The sequence below is a fragment of the Hyla sarda genome, chromosome 8 (assembly GCF_029499605.1).
Source record: "Hyla sarda isolate aHylSar1 chromosome 8, aHylSar1.hap1, whole genome shotgun sequence".
Lineage (NCBI taxonomy): Eukaryota > Metazoa > Chordata > Amphibia > Anura > Hylidae > Hyla > Hyla sarda.
The window spans coordinates 217315296-217341905 of NC_079196.1; the positions used below are offsets into that span (position 1 = coordinate 217315296).

The 26610-nt window shown below is 46.2% G+C and overlaps 1 protein-coding gene across 2 annotated transcripts in view; it reads left to right on the top strand.

The window, feature by feature from the left end:
* The window catches only part of PEMT (phosphatidylethanolamine N-methyltransferase), a 178088-nt gene that overhangs the window by 45001 nt on the left and 106477 nt on the right, over nucleotides 1-26610 (top strand). The window contains exons 1-2 of one of the 2 annotated variants that reach the window (XM_056534110.1): nucleotides 8029-8226; nucleotides 9359-9466. In XM_056534110.1, the coding sequence (XP_056390085.1) occupies nucleotides 9374-9466 (93 nt within the window). In that variant the 5' untranslated portion in view covers nucleotides 8029-8226; nucleotides 9359-9373. Of the gene's footprint in view, nucleotides 1-8028; nucleotides 8227-9358; nucleotides 9467-26610 lie in introns of those variants that run through there. The other variant, XM_056534109.1, reaches the window with a different exon arrangement.

The following is a 26610-nucleotide window of genomic DNA, read 5'->3' on the forward strand; positions in this document are numbered from 1 at the left end:
CCACGAGAGCAGCAACCCAAGAGAGCGGTAATTGGACGCAGCTGCCTTATATGGGCAGGGGCTGGACTTATGCTAATTGGTCCAAACGGATGTCAATCACCATTACAGAGATTTGTGGGTAACACATGACCCAAGGACCTCCAAAGGTCCTCCAACATACCATAGAGGTTATTAGCATGGTCACATGACCAAAGGTCCTGCGACGCTGAACAAGGTAAGTACTATACATTACTATAAAACATACATAATTATTAAATATACACCGTATTTTTCGCCCTATAGGACGCACCGGCGTATAAGACGCACCCAATTTATAGGTGCAAAATCTATAAAGATTTTGAACCCAATAGTGGTCTTCAACCTGCGAACCTCCAGATGTTGCAAAACTACAACTCCCAGCATGCCCGGACAGCCGACGGCTGTCCGGGCATGCTGGGAGTTGTAGTTTTGCAACATCTGGAGGTCCGCAGATTGAAGACCACTGCATAGGAGGTAATACTCACGTGTCCCCGCCGCTCCGGACCCGTCACCGCTGCCCTGGATGTCGCTCCATCGCTGTCGCCGTGTCCCCGTCGCTGCGGAACGTCTCTGCTGCCGGCCGGGTATCCTCGCTCTCCGTCGCCGTCATCACGTCGTTACGCACGCCGACGCACGTACGCGACGACGTGATGACGAGGAAGGAGAGCGCCGGCCATACAGGGGATCCCTGAACAGAGAAGACACCGAGGAGGCAGGTAAGGTACCTCCCGGTGTCCTGTAAGCACTAACCCGGCTATTCAGTCGGGCTGTTCGGGACCTCCGCGGTGAAATTGCGGTGGTCCCGAACAGCCCGACTGAGCAGCCGGGTTAGTGTCACTTTCCCTTCAGATGCGGCGGTCAGCTTTGATCGCCCCGTCTGAAGGGTTAATACAGGGCATCACCGCGATCGGTGATGTCCTGTATTAGCCGCGGGTCCCGGCTGTTGATGGCCGCAGGGACCGCCGCGATAGGGGTGTATTCGCCGTATAAGACGCACCGACTTTTTCCCCCCAAAGAAAAAGTGCGTCTTATACGGCGAAAAATACGGTACATATATTATTATTAGAGATAGACTTGAGAAGAGGCGACTAGGGGCAGTCCCTGAGGAACCCTACCTGAACGTAGTTACTCTGACTTTGGGGACCTCTACACTAGGTACGGTATGTAATCACACATAAGACACAAGTGCAGGCGGAGGGGGAGGGCAGAGGTCACTGACATGGAGTCTGCTTGACAGGGCAGCAAGGGTACAGGGGTGCAACTCCAGTACTGGGCCACCACATATTTTTCAGCTCCTTTCTAGCAAAGTAAACGAAAGGCCTCAGAGTCTGCGAAATGTGAAAAGTCTGCAAAACATAACCTTGTCCAAACACACGGGAGTGAAACTCATCAAAACAACACGTCAGCAGGAGGTACATGTGGCATCACAGACACTGAGAAAGGGGGCAGCTGGGTAAACATCCATCCTCCGCAACGGGCAGGGACCAACGGGGCCCAACCGAAAAGTCAACGTGACACGAAGGAAAGTGAGAAGAGATGGTGACCCAGAAGACACGTTGGGGTGAATAACAATGGTTACAGGAAATGGAGTGGGCCGAGCTCTGGGTGCAGTCATAACATTCGTACTATTTGTACTATCTCGGGATTCCTATAATGCCTGGTGACCCAGTTAATGGATTACAATGCTAATAAAATATACTGCAGAATGGTCTCCACTTCAAGGGGAGGTCCACCGCTGGGATAGGCCATCAATAGCTGAAATATTTGGCACATATCATCAGTTGGCTTCATATCTCTGTATAGTGGTGGCACCAGGTTATAGGACTTCAATAGGAGCTGAGGCTGCAGTAACCTGACGCCACCACTACACAGAGGAGGGAGCCAACTTTTTCCTGTGAAATGCAGGCAGCAAAGAGCTGGTCAGGGAAGGTGTCGGGCATTGTTACCCTGCCATACTGCAAGCCTTTCCTGCGGTAATAAGTACTATCCATTCTATACCCTTGAGACTATAAGGTCTTGAAAAGCTAGACATAAATAGGGAGCTCATTAATGATAACCCCATCTAAAGTAAACAATAGAAGATCCTATTGAATTCTAGAGAATACTAGAAAGTTAAAGGGGGTACTCCGGCCCCAAGACATCTTATCCCCTATCCAAAGGATAGGGGATAAGATGTCTGATCGCGGGGGTCCAGTTGCTGGGGACCCTCGCAATCTAGCGTGCATCCCCCACCTGTAAGCACTGCTGGAAGCGCTGAACGCTCTCATTGTTATGCCTACCGACCACGGGGATGGAGTATTGTGACATCATGACTCCGCCCCCGTGTGATGTCACGCCCTGCCCCCTCAATGCAAGTCTATAGGAGGAGGCGTGACGAGTGACTGGGCCTCGTCCTGGAGATTGCAGTGGGTGCGGGTGGGGTGTAGCCTCATCAGTCAAATCTCCTGCAATCAGAACCGTTTTTAGGGGCTCCAGCAGAAAAAAATTATAATTCTAATGAACTGGTGGCAGAAAGTTAAACAGATTTGTAAATTACTTCTATATAAAAATCTGAACCCTTCCAGTACTTATCAGCTGGAAGTTGCATAGTTCTTTTCTGTCTGACCACAGTTGCTCTCTGCTGACACCTCTGTCCGTTTCAGGAACTGTCCAGAGTAGGAGCGAATCCCCATAGCAAACCTCTCCTGCTCTGAATAGTTCCTGACACGGACAGAGGTGGCAGCAGAGAGCACTGTGGTCAGACAGAAAAGAACTACACAACTTCCTCTGTATCATACAGCAGCTGATAAGTACTGGAAGGATTAAGATTTTTAAATAGAAGAATACTTTACAAATCTGTTTAACTTTCTGCCACCAGTTCATTAGAAAAAGGATTTGTTTTCTACCCGAGTACCCCTTTAAGTAGTTTAGGACCCTAAGATGTCATTATTTCAGAACACTTAGTTCTGAAATAATAATAGATACCGTCTGAGAAGCCATTTCGTTTGTGGGCCCCCCCCCCCTCCCCCCCCCCCAGTGATAGTCTCTGTTGTTTCATTATTTTGCGAGCGTATAATTTATCATTACTTTCTACCAAACACAGAAATGATATGAAATCTCAGAAGTAGACAGCGAGATGTCTAATCCCATAATGGGTTATTATAAACAAGTGGGCGAGCGGCCCTCTCAGTAATTTCACACAATTATCTGGTTTATTGGATGTTATTGTATTTCCCTACTTCATAGCTGCCATGATGGAAATCTAAAATGATGTTTCCTCACGAGCTCCTTCCCTCATTACTAAATGGATGCTGTTGCCATGGCAACCAAACTAACCCTGGTTATGGCGTGGAAAATAGGAGGCTCCTGGCATTTTTATTTCCTTTTTGAATGTGCGGGGTTCCCCCTTATATTCCATAATCAGTTATGAACAAACCAAACAGCAGCGGCCTAGTAATACCATTTATTTTCGCTCTTCCCAGACTAGTAATATTAGCCTGTTGTCACCCCAGACCTGGAACACTATTTATTATTTTTTAAAGGAGTAGTCCAGTGGTGATTCAGTGGTGAGCAACTTATCCCCTATCCTAAGGATAGGGGATAAGCTGCAGATCGTGGGGGGTCCGACCGCTGGGGCCCCCTGCGATCTCCTGTACGGAGCCCCGACAGCCCGCGGGAAGGGGGCGTGTCGACCTCCGCACGAGGCGGCGTCCGACACGCCCCCTCAATACAACTCTATGGCAGAGCCGAAGCGCTGCCTTCGGCAATCTCCGGCTCTGCCATAGAGATGTATTGAGGGGGCGTGTCGGCCGCCGCCTCGTGCGGGGGTCGACACCCGCTATCTCGGCGGAGAGCCGGGGCCCCGTACAGAGAGATCGCAGGGGGCCCCAGCATCGGACCCCCCGCGATCTCAAACTTATCCCCTATCCTTAGGATAGGGGATAAGTTTTTCACCACTGGACTACCCCTTTAAGCTCTGGGCTTTATGGTACACGGCGTGGGTGGGTGGGTACTGCGGTAATAATTTTTGGCCAAACATTAAGCCCTATCTTAGTATTGGATGCCATCTATCAGACAGCCTGTAACACATTGTGTCTCCAGCTGTTGCAAAACTACAACTCCCAGCATGTCCGGACAGCCGTTGGCTGTCCGGGCATGCTGGGAGTTGTAGTTTTCCAACAGTTTTGGAGACAGCGTTTTGGAAAACACTGCTGTTGAAAAGGATAAGAACCGGACCCGTTATCAGATAAGTATCTGCCCCCTTCCTAATTAGGTATCAGGATCAGTGCATGCACGAGAGGAGAAAATCACTCTGACACAAAGTTCAGCAAATGAAACTTCCTGTATTTAAAACAGTTACAGGGGTTTTTATAGTCTGTAACAATGTGCCGTGTGCAAAGCTATACGTCATGAATAACTGTCCTTGTGATTAGTTTCTTCCATTTGCAGGTGTTCCTCGTCCAGCACGTGGGTCTTATCATCTTGGGTGTAGCTCTCCCTGGAGGCGCCATCTTATACACATTCTTTCAAACACGATGGGAGGGGGAGCAAGCTAGTAAGTGGCCACTTTAGCTAGCATGTTCTAAATAGGCGTTTTAGCATATCCATTACACTGTTGTGGTGAGGGTGTGATGAGGGCAGATGGAATTATCCTAGGGGCAGAGGGCATTAACCCCTTGTATTCGTGACGCCAGGGCATGGTTTAACTGCTTCACCACCCAAAGGTAAGCCGCTGGATCCTGGGCTAGGCACGGGAGCAAATAATGATTCCGATGTCAAGTTACCCAACAATGGCAGCTTTACAGAGTCAGACAGATGTAACAGTCTATACAGCTTGGCTAGGTCCACGAAGGTGACCAGTGACTTCACAGACCACAGGGATTGCTGGGAATTATAGTGGACTAGGACAATTTGGATGCAGGCCACGCTGACTTGGTATAATTGACTTGGACTGACTTGACTATGACTGACTTCACCCCTTTCTGTAGCTTTCCAGGCTTTGACTTGACCTGTGGGTCAATGGACTTGTGGATCCGTGGCTGCGTAGTAGACTTTGGCCTCCTCTGGACCCCAGACACACACCGAGGACTTGACCTCACTGCACTCAGCTTAGCATGAACTAGAGCAGAGCTCCAGGAGGGAACTAGTCCCACCCAGGGCTTATATGAGGGAGACTAGGAGGGGTCCCATAGGTCACCCTGTAGGTCACATGGTCACTGGTACCTTCCCTGGTCACAATCACATGACAACATTACTTAAAGGCATAACACATTTTATGTACAATACACTATATAACAGGCATAGAAGTAAATACACAAGGCACAGGTGCGGGGGGGGGGGGGGGGGGGGCAGGATTCACAGGATGGAGTCTGCCGGACAGGACAGCTAGGGTACAGGGGTGCAACTCCTGTACTGGGCCACCACACTATGACCTGACCAAGAAAAACCAAAACATTAGTAAATTGAAATGGACTCACCCCCACACCCCTCATTGACCATTTTATTGACGTATCCACCAAATAAAGACTAATCCATGCAGTTACATACTGCAGGATGGACCTGGACTTGTCACTGTCTAAATCGGCAAGTCCAGGTCCCTCTTGCAGTTCGCAACGGCGTACACTATCTACAACTGCTGGCGCAGCAGGGAAGAGCACCAAGAAAGTGCTGGAAGGTATCAAAGTCCCCTCTGCTACATGGCGCAGCGTTGACACTGCTATGTGGTGCAGAATCGCTTCTGCTACATGTCGCATAGTCACCTCTGCTACATGGTAGTGGGTTGCGTTTGCTACATAGCGAAGGGTCTACCCTGGGTCATCTTTGTCATGTGGCACAGGGTCGCCTCTGCTTCATGGCACAGGGTCATGTCTTTTACATGTAAAAAGCCCCAGCCCCAGTGTATACAGTTGGGTTCAGTAAACTGCTACATGCATGGTCATCTCTGCTACATAGAGTAGGGTCCCCCCTTCTACATGGCGCAGGGTCGTGTTTGCTATGTGGTGCAGGATCGCTTCTGCTACACGATGCATAATCCACTCTGCTACATGACGCAGGGTTGCCTCTGCTAAGTGTGGTTATCTCTTCTGTGTAGTGCAGGGTCATCTTCACTATGTGGCGCAGGTTCACCTCTACTTCATGGCACTGGTTTGCCCTTGCTATGTGGCGTAGAGTCGTCCCTGCTAAATGGCGCAGGGTCGCCCTTGCTATGTGGCTCGGGATCGCTTCTGATGCAGCTAGGTTCGGCGCACTGTGGCATACACTGCTGTCCCTGCTACATGGAGTAGGGTCACGTCTGCTACACTGGGCAGGGTCATACCTTCTACATGTAAAAAGCCGCAGCCGCAGTGTATGCAGTTGGGATGAGCGCACTGGGGCATACACAATCGTCTCTGCTACATGTAAAAGTCACAGCCCGGTGCATGCAGTCAGGTTCGGCACACTGCAACCTAAACATAGAAACGTAGAATGTGATAAGAACCATTTGGCCCATCTAGTGTGCCCAATAATCTGAATCCTATCAATAGTCCCGGGCCCTATCTTATATGAAGGATAGCCTTATACCTATCTCTATCTTATATGAAGGATAGCCTTATACCTATCTCTATCTTATATGAAGGATAGCCTTATACCTATCTCTATCTTATATGAAGGATAGTCTTATACCTATCCCTATCTTATATGAAGGATAGCCTTATACCTATCCCTATCTTATATGAAGGATAGCCTTATACCTATCTCTATCTTATATGAAGGATAGCCTTATACCTATCTCTATTTTATATGAAGGATAGTCTTATACCTATCCCAATCTTATATGAAGGATAGCCTTATACCTATCTCTATCTTATATGAAGGATAGCCTTATACCTATCTCTATCTTATATGAAGGATAACCTTATACCTATCTCTATCTTATATGAAGGATAGCCTTATACCTATCCCTATCTTATATGAAGGATAGCCTTATACCTATCCCTATCTTATATGAAGGATAGCCTTATACCTATCTCTATCTTATATGAAGGATAGCCTTATACCTATCTCTATCTTATATGAAGGATAGCCTTATACCTATCTCTATCTTATATGAAGGATAGCCTTATACCTATCTCTATCTTATATGAAGGATAGCCTTATACCTATCTCTATCTTATATGAAGGATAGTCTTATACCTATCCCAATCTTATATGAAGGATAGCCTTATACCTATCTCTATCTTATATGAAGGATAGCCTTATACCTATCTCTATCTTATATGAAGGATAACCTTATACCTATCTCTATCTTATATGAAGGATAGCCTTATACCTATCCCTATCTTATATGAAGGATAGCCTTATACCTATCCCTATCTTATATGAAGGATAGCCTTATACCTATCCCTATCTTATATGAAGGATAACCTTATACCTATCTCTATCTTATATGAAGGATAGCCTTATGCTTATCCCATACATGTTTAAACTCCTTCACTGTATTTGCAGCGACCACTTCTGCAGGAAGGCTATTCCCTGCATCCACTACTCTCTCAGTAAAGTAATACTTCCTGATATTACTGCAGAAACCTTTCCCCTCTATATAACACTATGTCCTCTTGTGGTAGTTTTTCTCCTTTTATATCTCCTCTCCTCCTTTACCGTGTTGATTCCCTTTATATATAAAAGTCTCTATCATATCCCCTCTGTCTCCTCTTTCTTCTATACATGTTAAGGTCCTTTAACCTTTCCTGGTAAGTTTTATCCTGCAATCCATGTACTAGTTTAGTATCTTCTCTGAACTCTCTCTAGAGTATGTATACATATATATATATATATATATATATATATATATATATATATATATATATCCTTCTGGAGATACAGTGTGCTCTGCTGTACCAGCGAATATAGCGGAGGCGACAGTGTGCCGGTCGAGGAGATCTGAGAGCAGGGAGAGGACTGAGGCTGCTGCAGTCTGTTATTTTGTCTATCGTTTGGTTGTTACAATAAAGTTGATTTAAAAAAAAATAATAATGTTGAGTGGAGGTCACATGTTTCCTGTCTGGAGTGGAGCTCCACTCTTGTATGTCACCGCAGCACACGTGACTGTTGACAGCACTGCCGCCTCATTATCCTGTCTGTGAGACCTTTAGTTTTTGACCCCATAATGTATTAGTTAGACTGGCTCACGTAGTGACTTCTGGGCACTTGGAGTGTTGTGGAGGGCTCAGTAATTTGGATTATTCTAAGGTAAGTATGGCATGCTTTATGGTGACCATTGTGGTTGTGTTAGGGGGAGACCCTCATACCTGGGGGCACCCCGACTTTACCTTATATACACGTCTCCTGGCTCTGACTAGTGCCGAGACCCCGACCGATCAAAAGTTTTGACCAGTCTGACCCCGACCAATCACGAGAACGAGAAGCGTGCGTGTTTTTTTTTCTTCTCCATGTCATGTGACCTGGATGGACTTATGATATAGGGCCGTCCAGCTTTATGAACATACAGGAGGACAGCATTTTCCAAACAGTGTGTCTCCCGCTGTTGCAAAACTACAACTCCCAGCATGCCCGGACAGCCAACGGCTGTCCGGGCATGCTGGGAGTTGTAGTTTTGCAACAGCGGGAGACACACTGTTTGGAAAACACTGGTATAGAATCAGTATTATAGCATTGAACAGATGGTGGGTGTTATGTATAGATTACACTTTCATACTGACCTCAGTGTTGTACCTCTTTCACTTTAAAAGGGAACTCCGAAAGAAAAAAAATGTCTTCACTGAGATCTTAAGGGGGTAATCCAGTGGAAAACTATTTTATTTAATCAACTGGAGCCGGAAAGTTAAGCAGATTTGTAAATTACTTCTATATAAAAATCTTAATCCTTCCAGTACTTATCTGCTGCTGTATGCTCCAGATGAAGTTGTGTAGTTCTTTTCAGTCTGACCGCAGTGCTCTCAGCTGACACCTCTGTCCGTGTCAGGAACTGTCCAGAGCAGGAGAAAATCCCCATAGAAAGCTTATCTTGCTCCGGACAGTTCCTGACATGGACAGAGGTGTCAGCAGAGAGCACTGTGGTCAGACTGAAAAGAACTACACAACTTCCTCTGTAGTATACAGCAGCTGATACGTGCTGGAAGGATTAAGATTTTTTTAATAGAAGTCATTTACAAATCTGTTTTACTTTCTGGCACCAGTTGATTTAAAATGTATTTCTTTTCTTTTTTTCCAGCGGAGTACCCCTTTAAGATCTTAGTGTTCTTTATTCATAGTTTTCCAACAGCAGCTGGTAGATAAAAGATGTTCCCAAACAGATTTACTGCAAAATGAATATTTCACACCAACACCAGAACTGAAATGATACAACACATGTTCTTTGCAGATTGACCTCTCCGTCATGGCGGACTTGTCGCAATATGTGGACCTGACGGAACTCAACTTCCTGATAGCTGCGGCCTGTATAATATTCAACCCGCTGTTCTGGAATTTGGTGAGTGCTGTGATCTGATTGGTGCCAGGTAAAGGTAAATGGTGTTGAGGGTTATGGAAGGGAAAAGAAAAAAAGCTATACTTACCTTCCCCTGATCCTCCACAGCTCCCGTTCGCCTCCATCCAGTCCCCCGGTCTTCTCTCTTCTTCCTGCTTCCAAGACAAGCACTTGATGCTCCTGCTGCATTGTTGTCTCGTCTCGGCCAATGATTGGCTGAGCTGGCAGGTCCAATTGTCTCGGAAGCAGGAAGAGGACAGAAGACACAACACCCCTAGTGGCGTTGTGTAGTAACAGCAGCAATGCAGGTTTGCTTAGATGCCTACTTGGCCTTCTCTATAGAGATCTATGCGGACATGGTGCATACACTGATCTCTGTGAAGGTGTCTCCCCTACATAGGACGCTGTATGGATTGGTGTCAAGCGGTATAGCAGTGCTCAGTATATTCGTGCCTTTAGTTCTACTTCCAGTTTTCAGTTTCTGTTTTGTGGGAGTTTCCCGCTATCAGGCTGCTTTGAGGTAATCTGCGTCTTTTGGTAAAATCGTCCTTGGGATATGAGAAAACACCATTCCCATCAGCTGCCGCCCTGCACGTAGAAGGGCTGTAGGTACGTGGGCTCCAGATCTACTGTGTAAGGGTCCTGATCCTGTTTACAGCAGAAAACTATTCAACGATATGTGGACCCTCCAAATGTGTAATCACCAGGACATAAAAGTCCTTCAGTTATCCTCTGCTCCTGAATCTGACCCCTGACCAGACTCCTGAATCGGACCCCTGACCAGACTCCTGAATCGGACCCCTGACCAGACTCCGGAATCTGACCCTTGACCAGACTCCTGAATCGGACCCCCGAGCAGACTCCTGAATCAGACCCCCGACCAGACTCCTGAATCGGACCCCCGACCAGACTCCTGAATCGGACCCCCGACCAGACTCCTGAATCGGACCCCCGACCAGACTCCTGAATCGGACCCCCGACCAGACTCCTGAATCGGACCCCCGACCAGACTCCTGAATCGGACCCCCGACCAGACTCCTGAATCGGACCCCCGACCAGACTCCTGAATCGGACCCCCGACCAGACTCCTGAATCGGACCCCCGACCAGACTCCTGAATCGGACCCCCGACAAGACTCCTGAATCTGACCCCCGACCAGACTCCTGAATCTGACCCCCGACCAGACTCCTGAATCTGACCCCCGAGCAGACTCGTGAATCTGACCCCCGAGCAGACTCGTGAATCTGACCCCCGACCAGACTCCTGAATCTGACCCCCGAGCAGACTCCTGAATCTGACCCCCGAGCAGACTCCTGAATCTGACCCCCAACCAGACTCCTGAATCTGACCCCCGAGCAGACTCCTGAATCTGACCCCCGAGCAGACTCCTGAATCTGACCCCCGAGCAGACTCCTGAATCTGACCCCAGACCAGACTCCTGAATGGGACCCCGACCAGACTCCTGAATGGGACCCCCGACCAGACTCCTGAATCGGACCCCCGACCAGACTCCTGAATCGGACCCCCGACCAGACTCCTGAATCGGACCCCCGACCAGACTCTTGAATCGGACCCCCGACCAGACTCCTTAATCGGACCCCCGACCAGACTCCTGAATCGGACCCCCGACCAGACTTCGCAATCGGACCCCCGACCAGACTCCGGAATCAGACCCCCGACCAGACTCCGGAATCAGACCCCCGACCAGACTCCGGAATCAGACCCCCGACCAGACTCCGGAATCGGACCCCCGACCAGACTCCGGAATCGGACCCCCGACCAGACTCCTGAATGAGACCCCTGAGCAGACTCCTGAATCAGACCCCTGACCACCAGACTCCTTAATCAGACCCTTGACCACCAGACTCCTGAATCAGACCCCCGACCAAACTCCTGAATCAGACCCCCGACCAAACTACCGGGGCCCCTTACTTTGTGAGGAGCCCCGGTAGCGGAGCAATGTCTTAGGTGATGGTATAGATTAAGAAGGCAGGTAGGAATCTGGGGCATCCGCTTACCCAGCTTGTTGTTGTTATTTTGGTGTAGATGACATTCATCCTGTAGTTTCCCAGGGCAGGTGCTGGTACAGCGATTACCCGAATCTAGAGGAACTACACTGCTCAAAAAAATAAAGTGAACACTGAGATGATAACATCCTAGATCTGAATGAACTAATCGTATGAAATACTTTAGTCTTTACAAAGTTGAATGCGCTGACAACAAAATCACACAAAAATTATCAATGGAAATCAAATTTATCAACCCATGGAGGTCTGGATATGGAGTCACCCTCAAAATCACAGAGGAAAACCCCACTACAGGCTGATCCAACTTTATGTAATGTCCTTAATACAAGTCACAATGAGGCTCAGTAGTGTGTGTGGCCGTATGACCTCCCTACAACGCCTGGGTATGATCCTGATGAGGTGGAGGATGGTCTCCTGAGGGATGTCCTCCCAGAACTGGACTAAAGCATCCGCCAACTCCTGGACAGTCTGTGGTGGAGGAAGCGAGATGTCCCAGATGTGCTCAATCGGATTCAGGTCTGGGGAACGGGCGGCCAGTCCATAGCATCAATGCCTTCCTCTTGTAGGAACTGCTGACACACTCCAGCCACATGAGGTCTAGCATTGTCTTGTATTAGGAGGAACCCAGGGCCAACCGCACCAGCATATGGTCTCACAAGGGGTCTGAGGATCTCATCTCGGTACCTAATGTCAGGCTACCTCTGGCAAGCACATGGAGGGCTGTGCGGCCCCCCCAAAGAAATGCCACCCCACACCATTACTGACCCACCGCCAAACCGGTCATGCTGGAGGATGTTGCAGGCAGCAGAACGTTCTCCACGGCGTCTCCAGACTCTGTCACGTCTGTCACATGTGCTCAGTGTGAACCTGCTTTCATCTGTGAAGAGCACAGGGCACCAGTGGCGAATTTGCCAATCTTGGTGTTCTCTGGCAAATGCCAAACATCCTGCACGGTGTTGGGCTGTAAGCACAACCCCCACCTGTGGACGTTGGGCCCTCATACCACCCTCATGGAGTCTGTTTCGGACCGTTCGAGTGGACACATGCACATTTGTGGCCTGCTGGAGGTCATTTTGCAGTGCTCCTCCTGCTCCTCCTTGCACAAAGGCAGAGGTAGCGGTCCTGCTGCTGGGTTGTTGGCCTTCTACAGCCTCCTCCATGTCTCCTGATGTACTGACCTGTCTCCTGGTAGCACCTCCATGCTCTGGACCCTACGCTGACAGACAGCAAACCTTCTTGCCACAGCTCACATTGATGTGCCATCCTGGATGAGCTGCACTACCTGAGCCACTTGTGTGGGTTGTAGACTCTGTCTCATGCTACCACTAGAGTGAAAGCACCGCCAGCATTCAAAAGTGACCAAAACATCAGCCAGGAAGCATAGGAACTGAGAAGTGGTCTGTTGTCACTACCTGCAGAACCACTCCTTTATTGAGGGTGTCTTGCTAATTGCCTATAATTTCCACCTGTTGTCTGTTCCATGTGAAATTGATTGTCAATCAGTGTTCTTCCTGAGTGGACAGTGGGATCTCACACAAGTGTCAGTGACTTGGAGTTACATTGTGTTGTTTAAAGGACACTGCAGGAAGGCTGCCTGACAGGGCAGCAAGGGTACGGGGTAACAACTCCCATACTGGGCAACCACACCATCATGTGTGTCAGAAAGTTCTACAGATTTGTAAATTACTTCTATATAAAAATCTTAACCCTTCCAGTACTTATCAGCTGCTGTATGCCCCAGAGGAAGATGTGTGTGTAGTTCTTTCCTGTCTGACCACAGTGCTCTCTGCTGACACCTCTGTCCGTGTCAGGAACTGTCCAGAGCAGGATAGATTTGCTATGGGGATTTTCTCTTGCTCTGGACAGTTCCTGACACGGACAAAGGTGTCAGCAGAGAGCACTGTCTATACTACACAACTTCCTCTGGAGCATACAGCAGCTGATAAGTACTGGAAGAGTTAAGATTTTTATATAGAAGTCATTTACAAATTTCCATAACTTTCTGGCACCAGCGGATTTGAAAACTTTTTTTTTCTTCCCACCGGAGTACCCCTTAAAGTTTATTGCACCTTGCTAGACACTACTGGTGCGTAGTTGTTTTATGGTCTGTAGCGGGATTAGATACTAAGCAGGTATCCCTCCAGGGTCCTTGCACCCGCACCTGATGCAGGTTGTTCAGGGCGTTATCCTTTAATCCCCGAAACGTTCAGCGTGACCTGGAAGCCTGGGCCCGCTGCATTTCATGGTCTGTAGACTCCCTCCGCATACTGTATATGCAGCAGATGTTCCCATGTGATGACCTCCACCCCGGGATATTCCGCTCCGCTCTGTACTCCTCCTATTTACTCCTATTACCGCCAGATGGAAAACTGTGTAGGATCGTATGAAGGAAAGACATAGTGATACAATTTAGGATCTTCTGATATATCAAGTCTCACACTGTGGATTTTCAGCTGTTGCAAAACTACAACTCCTAGCATGCCCGGACAGCCGTTGGCTGTCCGGGCATGCTGGGAGTTGTAGTTTTGCAACAGCTGGAGGCACACTGGTTGGGAAACACTGCCCTATTGTTCAGGGTTGGGAAACACTGGTTGGGAAACACTGCCCTATTGACTTATTTTACTTATGTATTGAGGAATGTTAGCGTAGCATGTGGTGTAATGTGAAGTGTACGAAAACCTGTGCCGTAACTGCTGGAGGTCCACAGTTTGGAGACCACTGGTCTAGTGAATAGCAGGAATCTTTCTACTAAAAAAAAAAAAAATCCCTTGCATTTGTAGTTCTGTGCGGATTATACTGTAACCTGTGCATGTGTTCTTGAATGTTTGTAGTTCTTTGGTTTTTGTTCCGTATGTTTTCATGGCTCTTGTCATCTGTCCTGATATCTGGAGAAACATAGTTTGAGGACACTGTGTGGTGTTATAACTGGGGCCCTCTGATAAGGGTGTATAGGATAAATGGTTTGTGACCCAAACCAAGTCTTTCTGCTATTTTGCCTTCTTCTAGTTGTTTGGGGGCAGTTACTGATCTGTTTCTCTGGATCAGATATCTTGACTGATCCCAGCCCTGGATTGATTAAAGTTCCCATTTTTTAAAGGACATCTGCAGCGTGATTAACACTTATCCCCTATCCACAGGATAGGGGATAAGTGTTTGATCGCGGGGGGTCCGACCGCTGGGACCCCCTGTGATCTCCTGTACGGGGCCACGGCTGTCCCGTGCAGGGGGCATGCCAGCCGCAGCATGACGTTGCAGCCGGCACGCCTCCTCCATACATCTCTCCCCCATATCGTCTCCCCCATAGAACTGTATGGGGACGGGGAGGAGACGGGGCGTCACCGTCGACCTCTAGGTCGACGCTACGTCACCATGAGCGCTAATGGCGGCGCCCCATTAGGGAGATCGAGGGGGGTCCCAGCGGTCAGACCCCCCGCGATCAAACACTTATCCCCTAGCTTGTAGATAGGGGATAAGTGTATATTGCGCTGCAGTTGTCCTTTAACCTTTCTTTAAAGGGGTACTCCCGTGGAATATATATATATATTTAATCAACTGGTGCCAGAAACTTAAACAGATTTGTAAATATATAAACATATAAGACAAGAACCAGAGAACTACAGAGATACAAGAAACACATAGGCAGCATATGTTATAATCCACACAGAACTGCACAAGCCAGGGATTTTAAAGGGGTACTCCCGTGGAATTATTATTATTATTTTTTTTAATCAACTGGTGCCAGAAACGTAAACAGATTTGTAAATTGCTTCTATTAAAAAAATCTTAATCCTTCCAGTACTTTTAAGGGGCTGTATACTACAGAGGAAATGCTTTTCTTTTTGGTTTTCTCTTCTGTTACGACCTCAGTGCTCTCTGCTGACCTCTGCTGTCCATTTTAGGAACTGTCCAGAGCAGCATATGTTTGCTATGGGGATTTTCTCCTTCTCTGGACAGTTCCAGAAGCAGAAGCACTGGGGTTGTGACAGAAGAGAAATCCAAAAAGAAAAGCATTTCCTCTGTAGTATAAAGCCCCTAAAAAGTACTGGAAGGATTAAGATTTTTTTAATAGAAGCAATTTACAAATCTGTTTACGTTTCTGGCACCAGTTGATTAAAAAAAATTATAATAATTCCACGGGAGTACCCATTTAACCCCTGGCTTGTGCAGTTCTGTGTGGATTATAACATATGCTGCCTATGTGTTTCTTGTATCTCTGTAGTTCTCTGTTTTCTTGGTTTTAGTTGTCTGCCCTGATATGTGGAGAGCCATAGTTTGGGGGACGCTGGCTGGTGTGATAACTGGGGCCCCCTGATAAGGATTTTACATTGGGGCCAAGGAGCAGTATGTTATGGTACGGGATCTAAAGCAAGTCTATGTATGTCTAATGAATAACAGGAGTCTTCCTGCTATTTTGTCTTCTCCTGTGTTACTGATCTGTTTGCCCTGGATCAGCTATCTTGAATAATTCCAGCTATATATGATTGGCGTTTCAATTAATTTGCCTTTCTCAAAAATATCCCTGTCTTGTGCAGTTCTGTGTGGATTATAGCATATGCTGTATGATTCTGCCCACATGTTTCTTGTATCTCTTTAGTTCTTCGGTTCCTGTCCCCGTTCCATACGGGTCTTGTTGTTTGTCCTGATAACTTTCAGTTCAGTGTTTTAGATTTTATCCAGCATTATTTCACTGGGTCCTAGTGTCTTCATGTTGTTTCTGTTAGGGAGAGCTAGCTCGGGTTATCCATAGGGACATTGCAGGGACAGTGAGGCTTAGTGGTGTATCGTTCCTCCCAACTTTTGCTGAGAATAAAGAGGGACATATAGGTAAAATGTAAAAATTCTGTTTTCACGTTTGCATTATATGGTGGCAAAGGGGTATTCCAGGATCTATTTTTATTTGACTATGCTACAACAGGGGCTGTAAAGTTAGTGTAGTTTATCATATAGTGTCTGTACCTGTGTTTAATGGTGGTCTCTCAATTCTTATGTGATCTTTGCCCCAATGTTAATTTTAAGCAGCATACAAAATGAGTGTTGTCTTAGCCTTTCCCAGATTTCAGTGCGGCCCAAGACATTAAAGGGTACCTTTCATCAAAAAATCTTTTGATATATTATAGATTAATGTATGCAGAATAACTTTCCAATAGCATGTTATTAAAAAATATCCTTCTTTCTATTTAATTTTCCAATTTGAAAAAATGACCACTAGGGGTCTCCCTACCAGTCCTTTTTTTTTTTTATAGATTTCAGACTCATGTACGAGTCCTAAATCTCAGACTGCAGCCGGGACAGAGACAAACTCCCTGGCAGGGAGCAGTACTGAGTTTGTCTTTGTCCCGGCTGCAGTCTGAGATTTAGGACTCCTGCATGAGTCTGAAATCTATAAAAAAAGGACTGGAGACCCCTAGTGGTCATTTTTTCAAAGTGGAAAATTAAATAGAAAGAAGGATATTTTTTAATAACATGCTATTGGAAAGTTATTCTGCATACATTAATCTATAATATATAAAAAGATTTTTTTTGATGAAAGGTACCCTTTAAATCACTAGTCAGGTGTTGAAAGGGAGCGTGTCTGTGCTTTAATAGGTGGAGCAACCGCTGGGTGGGTGGGAGATCATTCTTAGTGTCGGTCGTGAATATTTGCATTTCAAATTTTTATTGCGAATATTGCAAATTCGCTATATATTCGAAATTACGAATATTCACTTTTTTCTGCATATCCACATGTGCGCATATTCGCATATGCCCACCCCTCACTGTTTTCTTCCTCGAATATGCGAATATTCGCATATGCAAATATAACGGATACGCAAAATTTGCAACTATAAGACGAATATTTGTCTATATATTAGCGAAATATCGCGAATTCGAATAGGGGCATTGCCGCTCATCACTAATCATTCTCCACAGGGCTGCAGGGAATTGTAGTTTAAAGCACAGCACGCATGGAAGGGAGCTTAGCTGTGCTGCAATGGGTGGGGATGTGTGGGAGGGAGAAAAGTGACATCACATTTGCAAAAAAAAAAGGGGATCCTGGGACTTTATGGGGGACTTACCACACAGCCATTCATCCTAAACATGTCCTGTCTGGCAGGTAAGTACAAAAGTCACCTTATGATCGATAACCTTTTTAAGTGCCGCATGATGGGGGGAAACTTTTTGTTGTTGTTTTTTTTTTTTCCCCTCAACAACATAACAAAATAAAATAAAAATGTGAAACGGTCTCAAGACTTTCCAAATGCATTGTAGGTGAACGTGCTCTTGGGAGAATTTGCATAGATAGTTGAGGCAGTACCACTCCCCCATCCCATGCACGTCCTGTATTTCTGCAGGTTGGCTGTACACATTATGAGTTTCCCCAGGATTTGGCACGTCTTGTCTACGCTCCGCAGCTCGTGCCTTTGTTCTCCGTCTGGGTCTCTGAAACAAGCTGGTTACGTGTTCTGGTCGTGTTGTAGTTACTGCATATTTGGCAGCAGAAGGCAGGATATGTGACTGTCGGAGCCAGGTTACGGAACTGTACGGGATTAAGAAGCCCTGCATGGCTGGGTTCCTCACGATACCTGAGCGTAACCCGGTTCACTTGGCTGGACTCAGAATTAGGTCCTATTTATGTAAGGAAATCCTACTAACCCAATATGGGGACAGCCCGAGGGTACAGCCCCTCCCAGATCACAGGTATCCAAGTGTGAAGCAATAAACACTAGCAGGGATGGCCAATACCATTGAACGTGTAGGGTCACACTTATGGTCAGCGGTTCTGCTGTGCTGATATCAAAAACTGCAAATCCCTATTCCATTTTTCGAAGTCGCTCCCTTTGCAAACCAGAATGGTGGAATTCAGTCCCTGTACAGCCATATCGGTGGCTCTTTATTTTTGCTTTTGCAGTCTATTTGCAGAACTTATAGGAAACGACTTTCCTTGTTTTGACTTCCCACTGAGCTTGTGCTGCAGTGTAAAGAATGGCACAGTGACAGGGCAGCAATATGAGGCTCTGATGAGACAAAAGGTATGTTTGGTGTCCCGGAGCGGGGTCACCTTTTTTTTTTTTTACTCTGAACACTGTTCGGGGAGCTGTTGCCTTAAAGGCCCCCAGCTCAGTCTCAGGTCTATTTCTGTAAAAATATTGCTATGCAAGTATATTTTTCCATATATGTCTTCTGCACGCACTGAGCCAATACAAGTGCAAGGAGCTTACTGCCTGTACCCACAATCCTTAGCTTCACTATGTAAAGCTTCAGCCAATTAAAGGCTAAGGGCTCTTCTCTCTACACCCCAGTCCCCAAGGATAGGGATATGGTTGGACTTCCACATATCCAGCAGGAATCCCCATTCCTATGGATGGCTGATAGCTTGTTACTCCTGGAATACCCCTTTAACCCATGCAAAATAATTGCAATGGTAATGAACATTATACATTCATCTTGCATTATCGGGACACATCAAAGCTGGATCTCTGATACATACACATTTATATAAAGTATACACGCAAATTGTTGATAGGGTCATGCTCCCAGCAGAGCTGCCGTAGAGACATCACCAACAAGCCAAGTGACTATACCCTTCAGCTAAACCAGATTATAGCCGAGTGTTTCCCGACCAGCATAACTCCATGCGTTGCAAAACTACAATTTCCAGCATGCCCGGACAGCCTTTGCCACAGTTGCAACAGCTATAGCCTTATGCCAGAATTCCTCAACCATCAGGCTCTGTGTTATTTTCCACAGTTGCAACAGCTATAGCCTTATGGCGGAATTTGCCGACCATTAGGCTCTATGTTAACTGCCACAGTTGCAACAGCTATAGCCTCATGTCAGAATTCCCCAGCAATCAGACTCTGCAGTAATTGTCACAGTTGCAACAGCTATAGCCTTATGCCGGAATTCCCAGACTATCAGGTTCTGGGTTAATGGATGTTTCTCTGTAGGTACAATTTTGGTTGGTCACCACCTTGAGGGAAGACCATGGAGAAATTCATGTGGAGATGCAATTTCTAAACATCTGAGAAGCGATGAAATATCACCCATCATTGTCCCTCCTAACAGAACGTTCTTTGGAAGCATCTTTGGTGGAGAGGAACAGTCAATATTTCTGAGAACACGTTGCTCGCTGCTTGATCAGTGTCTGCACGCTGTCTACTGTACTACGCCAGGTGTTATCAATACAGGACACTTTGCCATAGGACTTCTGTTCTCTTCGCCTCTACCTTGACGTTTCTGCTTGTTTTACGTTCCTCCTCCACCCTTTAACCCCCCCATACATTCAGATCACGGCGCTCTTCTCCATTACCGGACTGTTCACCTGATAGCTCCAGGCTGCCTCTTTTTATTCCTGGGAAATGTTCCAGAGTGTGCGTTCACCCAAGAATAGGGAACTCTATCCCAATGTTGCGGTCGGGCGCCCAAGAGCCGCTGCTCGATTGCAATTAGGAGGATGCGTACATCCAGTGATTGCGGATTTGTTGTGTGTACTGCCGGGGGGGATTGGGTTTCGGCTTGTGTTTGTATTCTGTCATTAGCTCCCGACTCCGGCAGCTTGTGCAGGTACAGGCTGTGCTTCCCCACTGTAACATTGAACCGCTGGACGTGAAATTAAAAAGTAAGTTAACCCTTTTTAGCAGCAAAAGTCAGACCAATGTGGGTGCCGGCGTTCACTTTGTACCCAGTGCACAGGACGTGCCCTTCTAGATGAGGGCTCATCTCTGTGGGTGCTTAGGCCATCACATCTGGTTTCATGGAAGGATTTCTTCACCTGAGTGTTTCAAGGACATAGTGTGATTCAGAAATTTTTGGTCTTCAAAAAAAAAAGGTCTGGATGGTTAAAAAAATATGCTTCTTATGGACCTTTGTGGTACCACGGGTGGTGTAGGCAAATACTTTATCACTTCGTGACGCCAGGGCAGCGTTATCCTATACACGGTCCGAGGTTGAAGACAGCTTCTCCTGGACCAGACATGGAGAGTAAAGGAACACACCAGTGGTCAGGTTACAGATAACTGTCTTTATTGAGCAGAGGGCAGATGGTAATACACAGACAGTTTGGTGCTGGGTGAGAGGATGCAGGGTAACCCCTTGGGAACCCCGTTGCCTTGCTGGGACTTGTGGTGCTTTCACCAAATGAATTGATACTGACTTGAAATACGGGTAGATTGATCCTAATAGCTAGGGTTCTGTCAAGGTCTAGTAGCCTCCTCTGCCAGGGCATGAACTTCCACCGTGCGGGTTATCCTTGCAGAATGACCAGATAACGTAGATTTGATCAGGGCTTTCCCTTCAGGCTTCTACACACAACACACCTTAACCACACTGGTGCTCAGACTAAACACAACTGTGAACTCGGGCAACTCCTTCCCCCACTACACTATATGGGGAAGAATTTAGGGGTTCCCAGGGCAGGCAGAGTCACATGGGGTTTACTCAGCTCCTCTCTTAAGGGTACAGTAACACATAAATAACATATATCAGAATAACAACAATAAGATAATTGTGGTGGCGGTGTGTGTGGTGCAGGGCAGATGTTCTTACCCGAGGGGCAGATGGCATTAACCCCTTGTATTCGTGATGCCAGGGCATGGATTAGCATAGAACCACCCGAAGGTATAGGAGAGAGAGAAGCTCCACCCAGGGCTTATATGGGGAGACTAGCAGGGAGCCCATAGGTCACTCTTGGGATCACCTGGTCCCTGGTACCTTCTGGGTAACAATCACATGACATATCACATGGTATAACTCTTAAAGCAACATTACATTTTATAACACTTTACATGGTAAAACCTATTTACAATGGGGGAAACAAGTGCAGGGGGCCCGGGGGACACTGAAGGAGGCCGCCTGACAGGACAGCAGGAGCACGGGGTAACACCTCCCGTACTGGGCTACCACATAATTATAAAAATATATTAATTTCTTAATAAAGAGCAAAACATAATTAATGCAACGATCAATCTTTTAGAGGGCCCAACAGTTATGCTGCAAGGCTGCCCAAAGCAGTCAGAAGCCACAGGACAGCCATTGATGCAGGGACACCACGTTTTAATACCAACCCATTACACCCTATAGTCCTCTCAATACCTACCCACTACACCTGGTAGTTCACTCAGTAGCCATGGTCTACACCTCAGTTCTCTCAATACTGACCCACTACACCTCATAGTCCTCTCAATATCTACCCACTACACCTCAGTTCTCCCAATGTCCAACCACTACACCTCATAGTCCTCTCACTGCTAACCCACTACACCTCATGGTCCTCTCTATACTACCCCACCACGCCTCATAGTCGTCTCATTGCCCCTGTCTATACTGTATAGTCCTCTCAATACTCACCCACTACCCCTCATAGTCCTCTCTATACTACCCCACCACGCCTCATAGTCGTCTCATTGCCCCTGTCTATACTGTATAGTCCTCTCAATACTCACCCACTACCCCTCATAGTCCTCTCTATACTACCCCACCACGCCTCATAGTCGTCTCATTGCCCCTGTCTATACTGTATAGTCCTCTCAATACTCACCCACTACCCCTCATAGTCCTCTCTATACTACCCCACCACGCCTCATAGTCGTCTCATTGCTGCTGTCTATACCGTATAGTCCTCTCAATACTCACCCACTACACCTCATAGTCCTCTCACTGCTAACCCACTACACCTCATGGTCCTCTCAATACCTGCACAGTGCCAGTACAGCCCTGCTGTCATTTCCCCCATCCCCCCCATGGTTGCTCCTTTAAAGTGCATTACTCCATTAGGGGGCGACCATGAGCTCCTGCCAGGATGAAGAGAACACACAACTTGTGCTATGTCTTGAGGCATAATGAGAGTGACTTTAAAAAAAAATTGTTACAAAATCTTAACCTTATTCCCTATATCAATGTAAGGCCCATAATTGGCCTTTAATTATAATTTTTTATGCCTTGTATTAGAAGGAAAAACAAATTTCCCTTTAAGAAAGTGTTGATGTTATGGTCTCCAGGAACCTGCGGCTGCAGGAATCCTCGTACGTGATGTATGGCAGCAGAGAGCACGACTAAGTTCTGCATGTTCCCTTCACACTCCTATAGAAAGCTGACGCCGTATTGTTCCCTTTGAGTTTCTTGTGGTGGGGGCATTAGCAGCGCCTTCCTGCAGCCTTGAGAAATAGCAACTTGTTCTTCTGTTTTTTTTCCTGTCTGTATTGTGTTTTATGAGTCTGTTCTGTACAAGGCGATTGTACGTCTTCACCTGAGCCCCTGATCACTGGAGGCTGTATCCCTCTGCCATCTTTTCATTACTGTCTGCTTAATGGGAGTAATAGATAAGTTACCTATGGTCCAAGTAACCTAAATGCATTCACTTTAAATGTTCGATATACACTTGTATATAAATAAAGAAAAACTCTGACACTATTACTGGTCATCTGGTTTCTGCCGTATATGGGGAGCATGAAAGAATTGCCCCAGACTTAAGGGTATTTGTAGACAAAAATGCAAAGTGACTTTAAGCTCCAATGGATAAAACTCAGTTTTTTATTGTTTTTTCATCAAAGGTTCATCACAGAGCCGATGTGTTTTGGACTAATAGTCCTTAATCATGGCTGCAGCGCAACAATGGCATAAACATATTGTAGATATACAAAGACATATGGAGAAACATATCCACTTGCATTGAAAAGCTGTCCTCCCACGTGTGCTTAGAGAGGATCAAAGGGACTTGGCGCAAGATATGGTCATCCGGGCTAGACTAGCCGGGGCCTTGATCTTACTGCCAACCTTGTGGGGTTTTCTCCTGAAGTGTTGTTAAGGGTGTACAATGAATGGTGCAATCGAGGTAAAACATCCACGAAAGAGGATGATTCAGTGGACAGAAAAACCTTGACACCTAAACATCAGGTATTCAGATTTATCCAGATCTCTGTGGAGGAACATGGCCTGGTCAGATGGATCCAGATCTCTATAGAGAAACATGGTCTGGTCAGATGGATCCAGATCTCTATAGAGAAACATGGCCTGGTCAGATGGATCCAGATCTCTATAGAGAAACATGGCCTGGTCAGATGGATCCAGATCTCTATAGAGAAACATGGCCTTGTCAGATAGATCCAGATCTCTATAGAGAAACATGGCCGGGTCAGATTGATCCAGATCTCTATAGAGAAACATGGCCTGGTCAGATGGATCCAGATCTCTATAGAGAAACATGGCCTGGTCAGATGGATCCAGATCTCTATAGAGAAACATGACCTGGTCAGATGGATCCAGATCTCTATAGAGAAACATGTCCTGGTCAGATGGATCCAGATCTCTATAGAGAAACATGGCCTGGTCAGATGGATCCAGATCTCTATAGAGAAACATGGCCTGGTCAGATGGATCCAGATCTCTATAGAGAAACATGGCCTGGTCAGATGGATCCAGATCTCTATAGAGAAACATGACCTGGTCAGATGGATCCAGATCTCTATAGAGAAACATGTCCTGGTCAGATGGATCCAGATCTCTATAGAGAAACATGGCCTGGTCAGATGGATCCAGATCTCTATAGAGAAACATGGTCTGGTCAGATGGATCCAAATCTCTGTAGGGAAACATGGCCTGGTCAGATGGATCCAGATCTCTGTGGAGAAACATGGCCTGGTCAGATGGATCCAGATCTCTATAGAGAAACATGTCCTGGTCAGATGGATCCAGATCTCTATAGAGAAACATGTCCTGGTCAGATGGATCCAGATCTCTGTGGAGAAACATGGCATAGTCAGATGGATCCAGATCTCTATAGAGAAACGTGACCTGGTCAGATGGAGCCAGATCTCTGTAGAGAAAAATGGCCTGGTCAGATGGATCCAGATCTCTATAGAGAAACATGGCCTGGTCAGATGGATGAAGATCTCTGTGGAGAAACATGGCCTGGTCAGATGGATCCAGATCTTTGTAGAGAAACATGACCTGGTCAGATGGATGCAGATCTCTATAGAAAAACAAGACCGGGTCAGATAGATGCAGATCTCTATAGAGAAACATGGCCTGGTCAGATGGATCCAGATCTCTATAGAGAAACATGGCCTGGTCAGATGGATCCAGATGTCTGTAGAGAAACATGGCCTGGTCAGATGGATACAGATCTCTGTAGAGAAACATGGCCTGGTCAGATGGATCCAGATCTCTATAGAGAAACATGGCCTGGTCAGATGGATCCAGATCTCTATAGAGAAACATGGCCTGGTCAGATGGATCCAGATCTCTATAGAGAAACATGGCCTGGTCAGATGGATCCAGATCTCTATAGAGAAACATGGCCTGGTCAGATGGATCCAGATGTCTGTAGAGAAACATGGCCTGGTCAGATGGATACAGATCTCTGTAGAGAAACATGGCCTGGTCAGATGGATGCAGATCTCTATAGAGAAATATGGCCTGGTCAGATGGATCCAGATCTCTGTAGATAAACATGGCTTGGTCAGATGGATACAGATCTCTGTAGAGAAACATGGCTTGGTCAGATGGATACAGATCTCTGTAGAGAAATATGGCCTGGTCAGATGGATCCAAATCTCTGTAAAAGAAATCAGGTGTTCAGATGCATCCAGATTTCTGTCGGTTAAATGGATCTAGATCTATGTGCAAATCTGGATCAGTTTGGTCAGGCTATATTTCTTTACAGAGCTTAGGTTCCATCTGACCGGGCCATGTTTTTCCAGAGATCTGGATCCAAAATGACCTGGTCAAATCTCTGGGAAGAAATATGACCTGGACAGATTGCTCTAACTCTTAGTCGAAAAACATGGTCTAGATGGATGGATCCAGCTCTCTGCGAATTCATCTATGACCCCTTTCTGTCAGGTGTGAACAGTTCAGGTGGTGGAGGAGGTGTAATGCTAAGGGGAATGATCTGGCTCCTCTGATACCTGTGGATGGACGTTTGGACAGAAGGGCTTATCTTTGGGTTGTGGCAGACCAAGTTCATCCCTTCATGGTAGCTGTTTATCATGGCTGAAGGAGACTTTTAACAGGACAATTCTGCATCTACAATGGTCATATAGTAATTGTTTGGTCCCAGGAACATGACAGGGAGTTTTCCTTGCTTCCTTGGCTTTCACAGTCCCCGAATCTAAATCCTATAGAGATCTCTGGGATGAGGTAGATGGGGCTGTTCAGGGCATACAGTATAAGGACTTCAATCTAATGGGTAAGAAGCAATCTTGTCTACATGAACCAATATTCCTGCATTTCCTCACCTAGTAGAATCTAGGCCAGGAGGAATTGCTGAGGTCCTGAAGGCCAAAAGAGGTCAACCCACTACTAGATATGGGATTTAATAAGGAACTCGTTAGTGTAACATGGTACATATGCAAATGATTCCTGACATTATGCAATATTTGGGTTATTGTAATTCCTTACATCAGTCTTCCTCTCATCTAGTTATGACATTTATTTAAAATTTCCAGCAAAATTTCCTAAATTGAATTTACTGAAATGTGATTTTGTGATGAATGACGGCAGTGATGTGGCTAGCGTTTATGGACTGTCCTAGCTCACATTAAGAGCCTTAGATCTGCTCCACTATGACGGGGATATGATTTGTTGCGGTTTGGCGGTCCTAGCGTTTCTGTAGTGCTGCACCTGCTGCAATATCATAATCCGTCAATAAACATGAGATCTTCTGGATGATCAGATCAACTTGGGAAAGTACATGAAACACGTATAGTGAAGAGAAGAGACGTCTCAGGGCAAAAGTCTGAAATAATAAATCTCAAAACAGAGACATTTTCAATTTGGTCAGCAAATCCAAATTACACCTAATTCCAAAATATAGTGTAGTCATATCTACAGTACATGTCTGTATATCTATCTCTTCTTTTTTTCTTCTCATTATGTCTCTCATAGTTAAGGTTATAACCTATAATGAAAATTACAGCCTCTCATCTTTTTAAGTGGGAAAACTTGCACAATTGGTGGCTGACTAAACACTTTTTGCCCCACTGTATCTATCTATCTATCTATCTATCTCATATCTATCAATCTATCTCATATCTATCTATCTATCTCATATCTATCTATCTATCTATCGATTAAAAGTTAACTGGCCAATCTGTGGGGATCTGATTACTAGGACCCCTACTGATCACTAGATCGGAGGTCAAA